Genomic DNA, 16,608 nt, shown 5'->3' on the forward strand with positions numbered 1-16,608 from the left:
TAGGTGTCACTCGTCCATCAGGATAATTGAGATATTTCCCTTCAACCAATCTCCACAGTGCACAGCCCCCCATTTATGTGACCCACCCACCCGCCGACCCACCCGACACAGCATGCTCCAGCAGCCAGCTGTTGGCTTATTGCCACCGCACAATCTCATCGGGAGAAGGCGTGTCCCTTGCCCGGATTGCTCCGTGCGCCCCTTTGTCCTTTCTGGTGTTGCTCAGCCAGCGACACTCATGGCGGCTGCACCCGTCAGGCAGCGCCCCGGACCGGGGGGGACCCGTGCACAGCTCCCTCCCTGTTACTACGAAGGCTATCTGGAGAAGCGAGGACCCAAAGAACAGGTACGGGTTTCGTGTTGGTGTTCCCTGCCAACTTCCTTATCATGCGGGGATGGGCGAGGCGAGTGAACGTTGATACCTGCGGGGATTTTTTTTTACGTCTTGTTTTAGCACTTCACCGATATGGCGTTGCTTTCAGATCCGCTATTCAAGAATACAATCGCTTAATTGTCTTCAGACGGTTTGCTGAATGGATCACACATCCGGTGTGCTTTCGACGGAGAATGTGGTAGCCATAGTAACAGTCTGCTCCCCGATGTGTGCTTTCACTGTCTTTCAAGTTACATTGAAAATATTGACGCATAACTGAACAGGATGCGACCTATCCATTTATGCGTGGTGATGACATAAGGGGGGGATACCACCACCCACTCAGGGTCCCCCAGGCTCTCATTAAAATGGTTTTACTGCAGACCTAGGACTTGTCATTTGAGCCAGGCTCAGGTGCAGGCTAATGCAGTGGTCCGCTGACAGCAGCTGCTACCCACCCACCATTCCTCTTTTTTGACAGGAAATTAGATACATTGATGAAGAAGGGAAAAAAAAAAACCCACTAAACAGATGTTATATTTTTTTATTTGTCTTTGTTGCAGGCTCCCAGGCGTCTGTGGACATCTCTGTGTGGGAATGCGTTGTATTTCTTCAATAATTCCAAGGACACTCATGTAAGTGATGTGGCAGGTGAAGTCTCTGAGATTTACATTTTTTTTCATGTGTGTGAACTGTATTGCAGTATGTAGAGAAGATGGACCTCAGCGGGTTTGTGTCCCTGAAGGACGACTGTAGCCGGGATAGAAATTTAGAAGCAGCCAGACTCATCCTACGCATGAAGGACGGAGAAACCAGAATAACGGTAATGTCGCTTAGTTTACGCACATATTCAGCATGCTGCTCCTTCTGGTGTGTGTCGCTTGGCAACACCTGAGGGCAGTATAATAAAGCCATAAATATACATAGAGATATATACTTAGTCGTTCTTTGCAGTGGATAAAGAATATATGCTATCTGTCTAGATGTGCTGCTCCCCCATATTTGTTCAAACCTCATTATAACACCGTAAACGTTACTCTGTATTTTTTCCCCAGACACCCAACCTGGAATCAAGGGAGCTGTGGAAGGGTTTCCTCTACTCTGTGATAGACGTAAATCTTTCCACTTGACACGTTTGTACAGCTCATCTATACATATTTTTGCATCTTCTAACATCTATTATATTATAGTTGAATGTACCATCAAACCTGACCTTGCTGCCGGGCCAGCTCCAGATGCTGAAGGAAGTTGTGGACAAAGAAAGGTCCAGGCGGAGAAACCGCACACCCACACGAGCACCTCCTTCGCCTCTCTCTGTCCCTTTAGTCGGAGAGATCCCGCCGTAGGTTTTCCCTAATGCACGTTATCTTGTGTTGGCAGTCGTAGGTGTGCTGTTGTGATATTTAATATCTGACAAATTAAATTCAGCTCATTCTTTTAACTCGTTCACTGCCATTGACGACTATCGACGTCAAACATCCATTTTAGCTTGGATGACACTGAATGAGTTCAACAGGTCATGAATATTTAGGTTGTGTGTTCAAAAATAATAATTCCAATGGTTTAATGGGTTGAACATATTTTTCATGAGTAAATTTCCTGTAATGAGTCCCTGGACAAAAAAAAAAATTAATCATTGACCTAAAGTTCTGGCTGGTGTGTGTATGGTATTATTTATTATCGTGTGTGCAGGTGTTTCCGCCCAGTGTCACGAACCGAGGCTGAAGTCCTCCTAGAAAGGCACCCAGATTGTGGCAACATGTTGCTGCGTCCCGGAAGAGACGGAAGCTCGTTGGCCGTCACCACGCGACAGGACCTCAACGGGTAAACAACACAAGTGCCAACCGTGACTTCCAATTTAAACATTTACCCTTTTGTGATCCGTCCAGATCCGTTTTCAGACATTACCGAGTAACACAGAGGGACCAGGGTGGCTATGTGATTGATGTGGAAAATCCGGTATGTAAGTTCTGCATGAAATACTACAGTATATATTTTTTGATCCAGTACAGTACACGTGTCAAGTACATAATGTTTCCATTGGTCTGCAGATTCCCTGTGCAACCCTTCATGATGTCATTAATGCCCTTGTGGAGAAGACAGCTGGAACTCTTCAACCTTTTCTCCTCGAAGAACCTTATGAGGAGAACATTAGTGAGTTGATTATTTTTTTGGCTTCCTGGTTCATACTTTCTCCGAGTAGTGTCATCGAATGTTTTCGCGTCCTCAGCATACGTTTCTGCCAACGACGAGAATGGAGAAATGATTCTCCACACCGCCCCCACCAGCCCCCTTCCAAAGCCTCCCGTGTTGCCCCCGAAGCAAGGTTTGTCTCCGAGCACTTCTCAATGGAAACAGACAATCCAATGATTTACTAATTTTACAGTTGGTGCGGATCGTTGGCCGAGCAGCCCCCCGCCACGCTCCCCTGCTCCGGACCGCCGCCTCCTAACATCTTCAGTGCCTGCCTCGCCCACCAACCCCATGAGACGACTCATCCTATCACCTTCCCCTCTTGCACAGTGTAAGAAGTTGTTTTCTGAGTTTGGTCATGTGACATTTGCAAGCTGCGTGGTGATTGGTCGTTACCTGAGCAACTGTGATGTTATTTTTACTTGACAGCAAGTAGCAAAATGGCCGCATCCCGAGATGGGTAAATTCGTATTCCACAGAAAGAATATCAATCAGAATGTTTCGAACTAGTGAGGCTGATGTTATTAAGAAAATCTTTGACTTGACTTCCCCTTTAAAAGAAGAGTTATGTGTCATCACTGAAAGAAGTGAAAGTGATTAGACAGGAATTGGAATTTGATCAAATACATTCTGACTTGACTGGGAAGAATGTTCGAGTGACAATTGCGGGTTCCACTTTTCTTTTCACTTCCGTAACGAAAGGGCACGAACAAATACACAGAAAAGAGGATCAGTTCAATTGTGGGGTTACTTTGCTAAGTCAGATACATTATTGCTGTATTTTCATCCTCACTTGCTTTTTCGCTCCTCTCTTCAGCTCTCAACGAGGAGCTCAAAATGAAACTGGAGAAGAGACGAGCCAGTCAGGATTAATGAACGTGCCAAGCCCCTTTTCACCGCAGCTACGTATTCATCCTGTGCCTTGTCGGCGGAACACAAAAGGCTTCAGGCGGCAGCCGCCGTTTCATCGTCGTCACAGGTGTTGATGTCGGACTTTTGTCAAGCTCAAGACTGGTGTAAGCACACTTGATACTTGAACCGCACAAAGTACTGTTTACTATCCCTGAGCAAAAAGTTTTGAACTCCAACTAACAATTAAGGAGAGCCAACTGAGCCTGGTGCTGTTTTTCTGAGCAATCTGTTTTGTGCTCAATTACTGGAGCTGCTAAGGGACATTTTTAACAAACGGTATTGATTCGAAAGATTAGTACAACAACCTGTGAGAACAGGAACTTAATTGTAATGGCCCATTTACAAATCCCAGTTCTGTTTCCTTTTTCTGTGCTATTGTGTGAATGTGTGTGCGTGCGTGTGTGTTTGACTCACTACCAACTGTGACATGTCTAAAAATCCCAGGTGATTATCGATATAGCCATCTGAGCATTTATTCAATATCCTTAAAATCCAGCCTCTGATCCATGTATTACTACATGCTTTATTCTGCTAGTAAGACAATTTAGCACACTAGTTGATGTGTCTTATTAGTTCTGATTTTTCCACTACCAGTGCCACTTTTGGCTTACTAATATGCAATTAAACCCAGCTAGGTTTACCACTAAGAACACGTTTGAACATTTATTTGATGTTCTTTGTCTTCAGTTTGAGTTCCATGTACTACTACGCTCTTTGTTAGCTACAAGGACGCCACCTAATGGAATATTGGACTCCTCACTGTGCTGTAAACAAAACTACAGTCGTAGTAAAAAATTTATTAGAGCTGTAAGTGACCTTTTAGCTTTATTGCAGTATCACACGAGTCGTCGACACACTCTGCCCTGTATCTGCATTTCAAAGCAACCTGAAAGTGTTTCTTATGTTTTTGTTAGATGTCAAAGGGCATTAAAGTATTTCGAATGGGAGGAACTTGTCCCCCCCCCCCCCCCCCCTACAAGTTGTTCAAGCGTTTATATTGAAATTGACTGACCTGCAACAACAGAACAGTGAGGAAAAATATATGACTGATATATATTTTTTATCTCCCTCCGCCCCTTTTTTGTTGTTGATGTTGTTGAATGTGTTGAATCCCCGTGAGAACTTTGTGATTAAATGTTAACACAAATCTGAAGTACTGGTCACTTTTTTGACACATGAACAATAAGAAGCAATACAAATGGGAAACAGAACAAAGGCAGAAAAGTTTGTTTATTTTTAGAAACACTTGGTTGTATTCTAAAATTATAAATAGATAAATGAATAAATAATTAACCTGTTCTGTTTGGTTTAATGGATGCGCTAGTCACCCGACCAACAGGGGGCAGCAATGCACTTAGCAATTTGCTCATTCGACTCGAGTAAGAAAAGAAAGAAGAAGAAGACGCCTCACCCTCTTATGCATGATAAATGTCCGTGAATGGACTGCAACATTGCTTATAAAATCTTTATGTCCGGATAAGTTTGTCTCGGGGCTCGTTAATGCTTCTCGGCCTAGTTAGCTTATTTAGGTCGCTAACAGAGAGAAGCACACAACACGTCGTCAAACAGAGAACAAGTGCGAAATTGTGTGATTGTCGTGTGAAAATGTGTGCCAGCCCGACAGCAAAGTATGAGGAAGAACTTTTGGGAATAAAAGAGAACAAGCTACTACTGGATGCTGTTTGCAAACAACCAAGATTTGTGCAACACACACCAGGTTTGTACACTTATTACGTTCACTTGCTCGGTAATTATTTTTTTTGCGTTACAAAATACGCATGTTTGTATTTCAGTAGTACCTGGTCTGAACACAAATTAAATCCATCTATTTTGATTCATCTCAGGGTGCGGCCATTTTGGCCACTTGACGGAAAATGACATCACAGTTGCTCAGGTAATTCAGGATTCACCTGTTTTAGGGGTTTGGGGATGTTCTTAAAATGAGCTGTAATTTTGCCAAAACATGAAGGAATAATGGTAACGTTAAAGTTTTCTTACAAACTAAATCTGTATTTACTGTGTATGAGGTAATATACAAAAATGTAATTGTCAGAATTTAAGCAACCCTCCTTCCCGACCTAATTTACAATTGAATAAATACTATGCAGGAAATGACGTATCTGATTCAACAATCCATAAACAAGACACTTATATCACTGTACACAATCAAGGCATGTTAGGTTTTCTCATTTTATTTGGTTAAGGCAAGGAGTTAATGCAGACAAAAGGATTTACAGCTTTATTTTCATTCTTGAAATAAACTCAAATCAACATTTTTAGCAAAATGCTAAAAAAAAAAAGATTTTATTTAAAGAACTAACAAATTTTACAGTTGACCACAAGGTGTCAGTTCCCCCCGATTTTTTATGAAAGCTTCAACTCACTTTTCTTACCAGAACACTTGTGCATCTGAACCTGCTGTTTACTAGAGAATCGTTTGGCACAAAAGGTGCAAGGAAAAGCTTTCTCTCCAGTGTGCGTTCTTTTGTGTGTTTTCAAATTACATTTTTGAGAGAATCGTTGGCCACAAACAGAGCAGGCAAAAGCTTTTTCTCCACTATGTATCAGTGAGTGCCTTGCTAAAGCAGCCTTTTGACGGAATTTTTTATTACAAATTAAGCAGGCAAAAGGTTTTTCTCCACTGTGTGTTGCTTTGTGTTTACTTAAACTTGAATTGGAAGAAAAGCGTTTCCCGCAATCTGAGCACAAGTAAGGTTTCTCTCCAGTGTGTGTTCTTGTGTGACACGTTAAGATTGCCTTTACAGAGAATCTTTTACCGCAAAATGAGCAGACGAAAGGCTTTTCTCCCTTGTGCGTTTTGGTGTGATGTAATAAAAGTGAGGATGAAGTGAATCCTTTACCACAAACTGAGCAAATGTAAGGTTTTTCTCCAGTGTGTGTTCTCATGTGACATTTCAAATAAAACTTTGAGTGAAATTTTTTTCCACACTGAGAACATTCAAAGAGTTCAACTTCATCTTCACCTTTATCTTCATCACTATCATCATCATTGTCGTCGTCCTCATCGTAACAATAATCTTCATCTTTGTCATCATCGCCATCGCCACCACCAACATCGTCATCATCATCATAATAATCAGTGTCAGAATCGTCTGATGTGTTATCACTTATCTCTATCACTTCTCGTGATGTTCCCCAGTGGTCTGATTCATCTTCTGATATAATGTCTTGAGTTGAGCTTCTGGTTGGAGACTCCGCCCCCCTGTTCTCCTCACGCTCACCGTTGTCTCCAACTTCACTTTTTAAAATGACAGAGGTCTCCTCACTCTCAACATTGTCTCCAAGTTCACTTTTTAAAATGACAGAGGTCCATAACGACTTGTCTCTATCCTCTTCCTCCTCCATCTTCATCCTGATGTGAACAGGCTCTTCCTCCTCTTTAATTTGAAGAAAACCTGGCCCCTGTTTCCAAGGACAAAGGTATTTTTCACTGACTCCTGCAGGATAAGCAAACAAGCATTTAGTTTGGTTGAGTCAAATTTAAGGCTTTGCCTCATTTGATATATATTACTGTTTCTACAGTCGTTTTTTTTGTTTTGTTTTTTTGCTCAAAGACTGAAACTATTTGAAAATAAAACCAGCCACCCTGAGACCGTTCATCACCTCTTGATCTGTTCACACTACAACTTTTTGGAAGGACTTTGGTCGATTTATTACTGGACAACTCTACAAGGACTTAACTTGAGGAAACTATTTTAGAAGTAAAAACTGTTTTGTTTTGTTTTTTTCATTATTATTAATGTGTTTCTCATTCCAGCGACACAAATGCATTTACCCAGAAAGTGACAAACCTGTTGTGAGTCGCATAAGTACAACACGAAGCTCCTTGCAAACAGCATCCGGCCGTTGATGTTGTTGCTCGTTCTCCTCTTTTGTTCCACAAAACCTCTGCCCGTAGTCGGGTGTGGTTCTTGCAAACATTTTGTCACACAATAGTCTCAACACATTGCTAACCCAATATGTTGCTAACAAATACACCTTTATGTTAGCGGCTAGCGAACTAAGTTAAACGAGAAGCTTCAGCGCGCATCGAGACGGGCTTATCCTCATGCTATTTCAATAAAATGTCTTGTTTAAGTACTAGTTTGAGGATTGAATCCGTGTTTTACCAATTTAGGAAGAATTAGTATGTCGCATTTTACCAGGCGTTACTTCCCCTTTTATTTCGGCATCCACATCCGGGTCATCGCGTCTTAAGGTGACAGTGTAGAATGTTTTGATTTATCTTCGGTGTTTATTAATGCTAAAAATACAATATTAATTTTGATATCAAGAAAAAAAATTCAGGCAAAGAGGCGAAAACATTAGTATTTTATTGACATGCTTGAAATAAACAGTAATCTACATCACAACATGATTCTTCTGTCACTGATCAAATTAGAACATCTAAAAATCGTCTTTTAAAAAGCTCGATTTCATTATTTTATTAAAAACTGACAATTTTACAGTTGACCACAAGGTGTCAGTTTTTCCCCGTTTTTATGATAGCTTCAACTATCACTTTTCTCACCAGAACACTTGTGCATCTGAAGCTGCTGTTTACTAGAGAATCTTTTGGCACAATTGATGCAAGGAAAAGCTTTTTCTCCAGTGTGCGTTCTTTGGTGTGTTTTCAAATTACAGTTTTGAGAGAATCGTTGGCCACAAACAGAGCAGACAAAAGCTTTTTCTCCACTATGTGTAAGTGAGTGCCTTGCTAAATGTCCCTTTGCATAGAAACTTTTACCACAAACTAAGCAAGCAAAAGGTTTTTCTCCACTATGTCTTTGCAAGTGCCTTTGTAAAGTTCCACTTGCAGAAAAGCATTTCCCGCAATCTGAGCAGGAAAAAGGTTTCTCTCCGGTGTGTGTTCTTGTGTGACTTATTAAAACTGTCCTTACAGAGAATCTTTTACCACAAACCGAGCAGATGAATGGTTTTTCTCCCGTGTGTGTTCTCATGTGAATCTTCAAATAACATTTGGAACGAACTTTTTTCCCACACTGAGAACATTCAAAGAGTTCATCATCGTCATCCTCCTCATCATAACAGTCTTCATCTTTGTCATCAGCACCAACATGACCACCATCGTCATTGTCAGCGGAGTGTGATGTGTCATCACTTTGTGCTTGTGATGGTCCCCAGTGGTCTGCATCACCTTCTATTTTCACATCACTCGAGGTGCTGCTCAAAGGCTCCGCCCCCCTGTTCTCCTCACTCTCACCATTGTCCCCGACTTCACTTTTGAAAATAACAAAGGTCAATAATGACTTGACCTCTTCCTCCTCCTCTCTTCTGTGAACAGGCTCCTCCTCCTCCTCCTTTTTAATTGGAAGGAAATCTGACTCCTGCTTCCAAGGGCAAATATATTTTTCACCATCATCTGCAGGATAAGCAAATAAACATTTAGTTTGGTGCGCTCAAATTTCATGCTGTAAATTATTTATATGATAAATTAGAGAGAGAGAGAGAGAGAGAGAGAGAGGGAGAGAGAGAGAGAGTCGTATAACGTGAGACTCCTTGCCAACAGCGTCCAGCCGTTGATGTTGTAGTTCGTTCTCCTCTTTTATTCCACAAAGTTCTTGCACGTACTCAGCTGTGGTTCTTGCAAACATTTTGTCACGTTCGTGTCCAATATGTTGCTAACAAATGCGTCTTTATGTTAGCGGATAGCTAAAGACGAGAAGCTTCCTCGCGCGCCCAGACGAGTTTATCCACTAGCCCTATTTCAGTAGGCAGAAGCGACAAGGTTGAGGATTCAACATGCTCATTACTATTTTGGACAAAAAAAAAAAAAAAAAAAAGATCTGGTCTCGAGAAAGTGCTACTTGCGTATTTTGCATCAGCAACATATTTTGCGGCAGCTTCGAAGTCACTTCCGTTTATACCACGGCATCCACATCCTTGGGCTCGTTCGAAAATTCATTCCGATGATCGTGCCTTCCCAGAGATGTGTGAGAGATATAGTTCCCATTCATTTACAAAAGTAGCACAGTGTCGAGCGCCGAGTGCGCACACTGGCGGTCCGTTTTTGGTGCACTTTAAATTTCCAAACGGCAAAATTGAGCAACGCACTGACTCTCCAAACGGTCGGAGTTGAAATAGTAAACACTCGGAACTCATTTCCGAACGCGCCCCTAATCCATCTTCCAGATCCTTAAAGGAACAGACGTTCAAACATTTATTTTCCAGCATTCTATTAATTAATCAGTGTGTACAAACTTTTACGCGTGTTTACACGCGTAAACAATAAAAGTACGATTTAACAAATCAATGACATTTAATTAACAGGGGGAAAAGGCTTAAACTGTAAAAAAAATCTATAGTGCTACATAAAAAGATTAACGGCGCAATGTCTGACATTGCAGCCATTTAATAGAGAGAACTAAGTTTGAATTGAAAGAGCTGAAAGCGAAAATATTCTATTTCAGTGAGGATCTAATAGTTTCCAGCAAACTGAAATGCATTCGTTTTTCAATGCAATTATGTAAGTTTATCAATTTGATTTTAAATATAAACTCAAATTCAGTTTGTGTTGGCACATTATTCATCTTCTCATAAGAGCTAAGCCGGAAATATGTCTGTCATACTAACATGCACAGTGCAGAGCAAAAGCTGTACTCTCTCTCTCACGCTTGTTTGGACTTGTTATGTTGAAAAGGTGCGGCCATACACCGGCCAAGTCTAAACGCCTCCCCAGTTGATCCCAACTCTCTTGCACACACGCCATAGTAGTGTAGAGTGCAAGAATGTATGTAATTGTGTGGGGTTGATTTAAATAAGCCCATTCAGCACCTTTTATCGTCTTAACGCCTGCGGGTTAAGAAGACTGCGAGGAATAGACAGACGCATCCTTAAGCCGCGCCAGCAGCTTTACGCCGCATTTTCTTTCCAGATCCAAAAGCCTTTCTACAAAAAAGGAATATCTGCTGCTTTTTAAAGGGGAAAGTAAAAGAGTAATCTAAACTTTTTGCAAGGATATTTTTGCTGCGTTTTTCTGGCAGGACAACGACGCGACGACGTAACAAGCTGTGGTAGCTTTTTTTTTGTTTTCTTTTTTTCCCCAAAATTATTATTTCGCCATTCAACACTTTTTTCTCCAACTACCGAAAAGTGATGAGTATGGTACAGTTTGTAGTGTTTTTGTAGTGTTTGACTAAAGTAAAACAGGTGGAAGGAGACTACTTCTTTTGTCAGTGGCGTTACAGGTAAGTGATTAATTTATTATGGACTGGTCACATGGTATGAATGCGCGCTCCGTAAACCAAGTGTCGGGACTTTGTTTGTTTTAAGGCGGGTGTGTGTCCAGGTGTAGGTAAGTCATTAACCTAGTAATGTTGACTGTGCACATCTACGGATCAATGCGTTCCCCTTATGTCGTTTTGGATGTGGGTCAACACAACAAACAGTGCATTGGATATTAATGCATATTAATAATCGTTTTTGTTTTTTTTTACAATTATGTCAATTTTGTAATCGTGGTCTGTAATAATCTCTTTTTTAAATGAAAATTCGAATTGCACTGCCCTAATATCTGTGACTATCCCAGATACACAATTTCATGCTCAAATAGGATTATAAATGGCCATGTTTGAAAATGACGGTCGTGCGTGTGAGGGGCGGGGCTTTGGCTAAACTAGTGTAGCCAGACGAGTACGTTCAAATCTTCACACAACTACTGTTGAAGCTTTCCTTTCAGCGTTCTTTTTGATGCATATCATCATTAACAAACACGTGCTTCTGCTCATGCTTGGGAAAAATTTTCAGGAAAGAATATGATTGACAAGGGTGTGTGTGTGTGTGTGTTCTGGCTTTGGCCTCAGGCGGAAAGAAATGCGAACTGTCTTATCAAACGTACATTCTCTGACATGCTGCAGCTCATCAGCTCTTGGCACAGACGCTAGCAAACACTCACTGAGCAGGTTGTCTTAATCAGTCAAGAAAGACACAATAGCGAGACACCACAACAAGAACCGAGCCTGGCCTTGCACACTCCAAATGGAGTTGAATTCAAAACAGCACGATGCAGGAAACCAGGGTTACAAAAGCGGTGTTGCAAAAACGCCTCTTGCGTGTCCTCCGAGTTTTGCTTCAGTGTGTGTGAATCTTTTTTGTGTTGGTTTTGCACGAGAGCTGAAGTTGACACCCCGCTGAATGCTTTTCATGGCCCGGCATTAACATGACTATGCCATTGGCAGAATTACTGCCTCTCTGCAGCCTTTCTTTCTTTCTTTGTCGTCCCTTCCCTTTGTTTGCAGGTTTTGCCGTTGATAATTTTTCAGGCCCTGTGTGACAAGATTTTGATGCCTGTATAACTTTGTGTCTTTCACCCCTCCCCAGTTTGTCTCTGTGGTATCCATCTCACCATGGGCCGCCTACTGAGCGAAACCACCGAAGGGGCCCTTCACTTACTACAAACGTCAGCGCTTCACAGATGACACTAGTTTCCTGTACTAGTGGATGACTCTTTAATTGCCCTCACACAAAGAAGCCATGCAGCCCCTGCTCTGTATCAGCGCGTTTCTGTTCCTCCCTCTGGCCTTGATGCTGGATGATGACTCACCACTGGACCTCGTTCCCCGCAGATATGTGCCCTATCACAGTGAGTATTGTTTTCTTGAGAAACGTTACGTAAGATTACAGTGGAGCCTCCGAAGCCAGATGCGGTGCTTAAAATTAAAATTCGAAAGGAAATACAGCTGGCAAAAACATTGTAAATCATCTTTCGGTATTCAATTTTTTTCACAGACACTAATCAATAAATTAATCTGGTTGCTTTTCTGCTTCGTGAAGTAATCCCGTCCTCTCTTGTGTCTCAGGCGGCAACATTCGTCTCTTTCGCGAAGAGGGGGTGTCCAACTATAGCGTCATGCTGTTGCGAGAGGACATGAAGCTGCTGCTGCTGGGTGCCAGGGAGGCGCTTTTCGCCCTTGACCTCGAGGACATTTCCAAGAAACAAGCCTTTGTAAGAACTAGCGATGCAGCAATGGCCTCCTCTGTCTCGCTACATTGCTGGCATACTTTTGAGAACTCAAAGAACATTCAAGAAGACATTCTAAAAGATGCACAATCAACAAATGGAAATTAGCAACTCACAATCTGACCAGGGTAAAGATGTGTTTCAAAAAGAGTGACACAAAAAATATTTCCCACTTTTCTAAGGTGAGATGGGAGGTGACGCAAGAGCAAATGGATGACTGTCACAACAAAGGAAGAGATCTTGAAGTGAGTTGGGATACTTTTTTTTGTTATTTAAAATCAATGAAATGTGGAGCTACATAGTTGTTGCTTGTTTTAAAAAAAAACAAAAAACAGACAGAGTGCAAGAACTATATCAAGATTCTGCACAAGATGGAGGATAACAGGATGTACGTGTGCGGAACCAATGCGTTTGATCCCGAGTGTGACTACATGGTGAGCCCAATTCATGTTCTTGCTTTCTCGGGTTTTATGCCGAAGATCGACTGCAATTAAATCACATGATTGATTATCTCTGTAGTCCTATGCAAATGGAGAACTCACACTGGAGAAGAGGGCCGAAGATGGTAAAGGGAAATGTCCTTTTAATCCTTTCCAAAAACATGCCTCCATCATGGTTGGTGAGTTGACGTTGCACGTGAATGGAAAGTACAAAAAATATGTAATAGTGTACACAAGCGCTGAAGGACTTGTCTTTTTCATCATTGAAATTATAATTTTATGTCACTTCTCGTCTCCATAGCAACACTTCTAATAAGCATTATTATCACTAAATGCAGATCTGCATGCAACACAAGAGCAAGAAGCACCCAATGCTAATCGTTAAGCTAACACCAGAAAAATTGTTTGAGGGTGTACAGCAAAAAAAATCGTACAAATCCAAATCTTCTGTGTTTTTTGGCAGGCAATGACTTGTACTCGGCCACTTCAATGAACTTCCTGGGCTCGGAGTTGGTCTTAATGCGCAGCTCTCCTCCCATTCGAACTGAGATAAAAACCTCCTGGCTCAATGGTGATGTGCGCTTGACCTTTTGGACACAATTTTTTGAAAGGATTCAGCTGCTGGAAACTAACATGTTTATTTTTCTTCTCCTTATGCTAGAGCCCAAATTTGTCTCTCTAGCTCAGATGCCAGAAAGCGACCAGGACAATGATGACAAGGTCTACTTGTTTTTCAGCGAAACGGCAGTTGAGTACGACTGCTACAAGAAACCGGTAGTGGTTTCTCGTGTAGCTCGTGTCTGCAAGGTGAAATTTAAAAAAAGAAATAAACTTCCTGTTTTGTTTCCTCACGATACTTTCACAACTTTACTTGCCACTGCTTTGTAGCGCAACCTGGTTTCGACATGTTTCCTTAACTTGGTTCCCTCCCTGCTTGAAATTCTGACAAAGATTGTTTTGAAAAGTGCTTTTGTTTTTGGTACAATCGATTAATCGACAACAAATTGATTCTCAAATGTTGTCTTGTCTTTTAATAACCAAGTCATTGTTTAGAGCTATTTTTAACGAAATCTTCTCAAAAGTTATTTCTCTAGTCCTTTATGAAAGCAGACTGATTTATCTTTTGCGTTTAATCAAAAAAAAAAACATTAACATCTGCTTTTACTTTGGAAAACAATGACTCGCAATCTTTTTTTATTTGAAATTGCTTAACTGTTGTGTTGTTGTTTTTTAAATAATTTTAAAAAATTGGTAAATAAAAAGTAGTCTGGGATTTTTTTTCTTTTAATACACAATGCAAATAAAATTGTATCCGATTAATCGATTCTAAAAATATTTGATAGTGACAGCCCTTCAACTTCCACTTTTACTGCAAGTTGAAATAAATGGCTGCTAATGGAAAAGACTGTAGAATTATGAACTGTCTTTGTTTTCCTAGGGAGACATAGGAGGACGGAGGACCTTGCAGAGAAAGTGGACATCCTTCCTGAAAGCCAGGCTGGAATGTCCTGTCCTGGGCTCGCAGCTGCCCAACATCATCCAAAATACATACCGCTGGTGTGACCCGCAGCAGCACTGGAATCACTGTTTATTCTACGCCATCTTCACCCCACAGTCGTATGTTTGATTTTTATCATCTTATCTAGAAAATGTTTTGGTTTCTCATTTTCTGTGTGTTTGTGTTTCAGCGACACGTCTGACCTGTCTGCAGTGTGTGCGTACAACATATCTGACATCAACCGAGTGTTTGCGGAGGGGCAGTTCAAGACGCTGGTCACTGTCGAATCCTCCTCCATTTGGGCGCCATACAGCGGGGAGGTCCCTGACCCTCGACCTGGATCTGTGAGTGTTTACGTGCTGTAGATTAGTCCTTCAAAGAATGCTTTATCAGCACTTTTTTCCCCCCCGCCCCTTCCAGTGTCAAACTCTGTCTCTGGACCTCCCGGACCAAACCCTTCACTTCATCAAAGATAGGCCTCTGATGGATGACATTATTCAGCCAAAAGGCGAGAAACCTCTACTAGAGAGAAGAGGAGCCGCCTTTACGAGCATTGTGGTCAACCAAGTGCAAGCAACGGATGGCCACGATTACCATGTGATGTTCATAGGCACAGGTACGTCCATACATTGTCTCTTTGTTTTACAAGAAAATAACATAATGACAATACAATTGTATTTATTCGATCTGTTTCTAGAGGACGGCGCCCTTGTCAAAGCAGTAAACTACGACGGCGAGATGTTCATCATTGAGCAAGTTCAGCTTTTCCAATCCCGCGAGGCAGTTAAGATCCTGCGCTTTTCCGACGTCACGGTAACAACATGCAGCTCTCGTCGTTTGCCGTTTATGTCGAACTGCACTCACCTCAATCACCATTTACAGAAGCGACTATACGCGGGCTCCGACTTGGGAGTAGCGCAGGTGCCTCTCGCCACCTGTGAGAGATCTTTGTCTTGTTTGGATTGTATTCTGGCAAGAGATCCCTACTGCGGATGGGATACAGATGCTGGGAGTTGCGTCGCCCTTTCCAGTACACAGAGGTAGACATTTTTCCTCCTTGTAAAGAATATTATGATTGTCGGCTAAACTAAGCGGAATTGTTGTGATTTGATTTAGGCAGCTAATCCAGAGTGTGAGGGAAGGGAACATCTCTCTCTGTCCAACAGCTGGTGAGTTAGTGCGTTAACACCTTAATTTTTTTTGTAAGGGTCAAATTAAAGTTGCCGTTTGTCCCAGTTTCACAATTAGGCAGAATTTTGGTGACATTAATGTTTTGTTTTCAGATCCTGTCCATGTTGTTAACCACTTTTTCTCGCCTGGTGGGAGTGTGAAACTTTTCTGCCCTTCATCGTCAAACTTGGCAACAACCAAGTGGGAGCAAGACGGTCACCTTGTGGTTTCTTCAAGCCGCCATCAGATCCTACAAGACGGACTCATCATTCTCAACGCCTCGGACTCCGACGCCGGCCGCTACCGCTGCCTGTCGGTGGAGCGCTCCAAAATTGACGCGTACGCCGCCACTGTGGCGGAGTATCAGCTCAGCTTGAAAGGGGAACCGAGAGCGCCTCAAGCTCGGACGAAAGGTTCCTCTGTGGTCGGACTGCAGGTTGTCGTCGGGCTTCTGGTTGTTTCTCTGGTGGCCCTTTTGGCCTGGAATTTTTACAAAGGCCATCTACCTCTTCCCTGGAACTGCAGCAAAAAGAATAGGGGAAAATCCTACGAGTCAAATGGGCAGGAGGATGGAGGCCCGCTGTGAGATGAGATTTTGTAAGATGCCTGTATGTATGCTGTCTCGGTGTGTGTTGGGTTGTATTTCTTAATGTTTAGTCTTGAGGCTTGAACCACTCGCCACCATGTTTTCATTTAAAATGGATCCTTGAAAACCTCAAACAGAACCCAGGGTCTGATTTGTGGTGTGATCATCTGACTTGGCTGGTTGGGTTGAGATGGAGGGACAGAGGACAGCTGGAGCAAGGAAATGGGAAAAGAGGGGTTGAGTAACCGTGGGAGGGAAATGAGAACAATGGTGACAACAGGCGTATAAACAACAGTAATGGTCCCATTGTGATAACATCATCTTGTCATAATGGGACAAAATAATAGTTTATAACTTATAAACTATTAGTGTTGTTTATAAGTTGCATCCCAAGCTCTCTTTAGTAAATTGGCGCCTGGCCATGTACTGCTAAACTTGAAGGATAGAACTTGCTTG

General features: G+C 42.1%; 4 protein-coding genes across 5 annotated transcripts; 2 read left to right on the top strand and 2 right to left on the bottom strand.

Moving 5' to 3' along the window:
* The first annotated feature begins 90 nt into the window (after nt 1-90).
* On the top strand, nt 91-4,631 carry stap2a (signal transducing adaptor family member 2a). Its single transcript, XM_037276263.1, has 11 exons — nt 91-346; nt 937-1,008; nt 1,077-1,196; nt 1,429-1,485; nt 1,564-1,715; nt 2,066-2,197; nt 2,263-2,332; nt 2,425-2,527; nt 2,604-2,699; nt 2,760-2,897; nt 3,384-4,631. Exons 1-11 carry the CDS (start codon nt 113-115, stop codon nt 3,437-3,439), a joined length of 1,230 nt encoding a protein of 409 aa, XP_037132158.1. The 5' UTR covers nt 91-112; the 3' UTR covers nt 3,440-4,631.
* A 269-nt stretch (nt 4,632-4,900) lies between these two features.
* On the top strand, nt 4,901-16,291 carry sema4e (semaphorin 4e). Of its 2 annotated transcripts, XM_037276260.1 has the most exons (16): nt 4,901-5,195; nt 5,323-5,372; nt 11,819-12,080; nt 12,298-12,443; nt 12,641-12,703; nt 12,794-12,892; nt 12,978-13,077; nt 13,362-13,469; nt 13,560-13,705; nt 14,337-14,515; nt 14,587-14,740; nt 14,817-15,012; nt 15,094-15,209; nt 15,279-15,436; nt 15,513-15,565; nt 15,680-16,291. In XM_037276260.1, the coding sequence occupies exons 3-16, from the start codon at nt 11,972-11,974 to the stop codon at nt 16,150-16,152; spliced, it is 2,100 nt and encodes a 699-aa protein (XP_037132155.1). In that variant the 5' UTR covers nt 4,901-5,195; nt 5,323-5,372; nt 11,819-11,971; the 3' UTR covers nt 16,153-16,291. The 2 variants fall into 2 exon arrangements, with proteins under 2 accessions (XP_037132155.1, XP_037132154.1); XM_037276259.1 differs by lacking the exons at nt 4,901-5,195; nt 5,323-5,372 and adding an exon at nt 10,161-10,686.
* On the bottom strand, nt 5,839-7,656 carry LOC119137478 (zinc finger and SCAN domain-containing protein 2-like). The gene is made up of 2 exons (XM_037276808.1): nt 7,291-7,656; nt 5,839-6,936 (listed from the first exon to the last, which is right to left on the bottom strand). The coding sequence occupies exons 1-2, from the start codon at nt 7,418-7,420 to the stop codon at nt 5,843-5,845; spliced, it is 1,224 nt and encodes a 407-aa protein (XP_037132703.1). The 5' UTR covers nt 7,421-7,656; the 3' UTR covers nt 5,839-5,842.
* Nucleotides 7,795-9,595, bottom strand: LOC119137171 (gastrula zinc finger protein XlCGF7.1-like). Its single transcript, XM_037276266.1, has 2 exons — nt 9,003-9,595; nt 7,795-8,861 (listed from the first exon to the last, which is right to left on the bottom strand). The coding sequence occupies exons 1-2, from the start codon at nt 9,091-9,093 to the stop codon at nt 7,990-7,992; spliced, it is 963 nt and encodes a 320-aa protein (XP_037132161.1). The 5' UTR covers nt 9,094-9,595; the 3' UTR covers nt 7,795-7,989.
* Nucleotides 16,292-16,608: the final 317 nt, after the last annotated feature.

The sequence above is a fragment of the Syngnathus acus genome, chromosome 17 (assembly GCF_901709675.1).
Source record: "Syngnathus acus chromosome 17, fSynAcu1.2, whole genome shotgun sequence".
NCBI classification, from domain to species: Eukaryota; Metazoa; Chordata; class Actinopteri; order Syngnathiformes; family Syngnathidae; genus Syngnathus; species Syngnathus acus.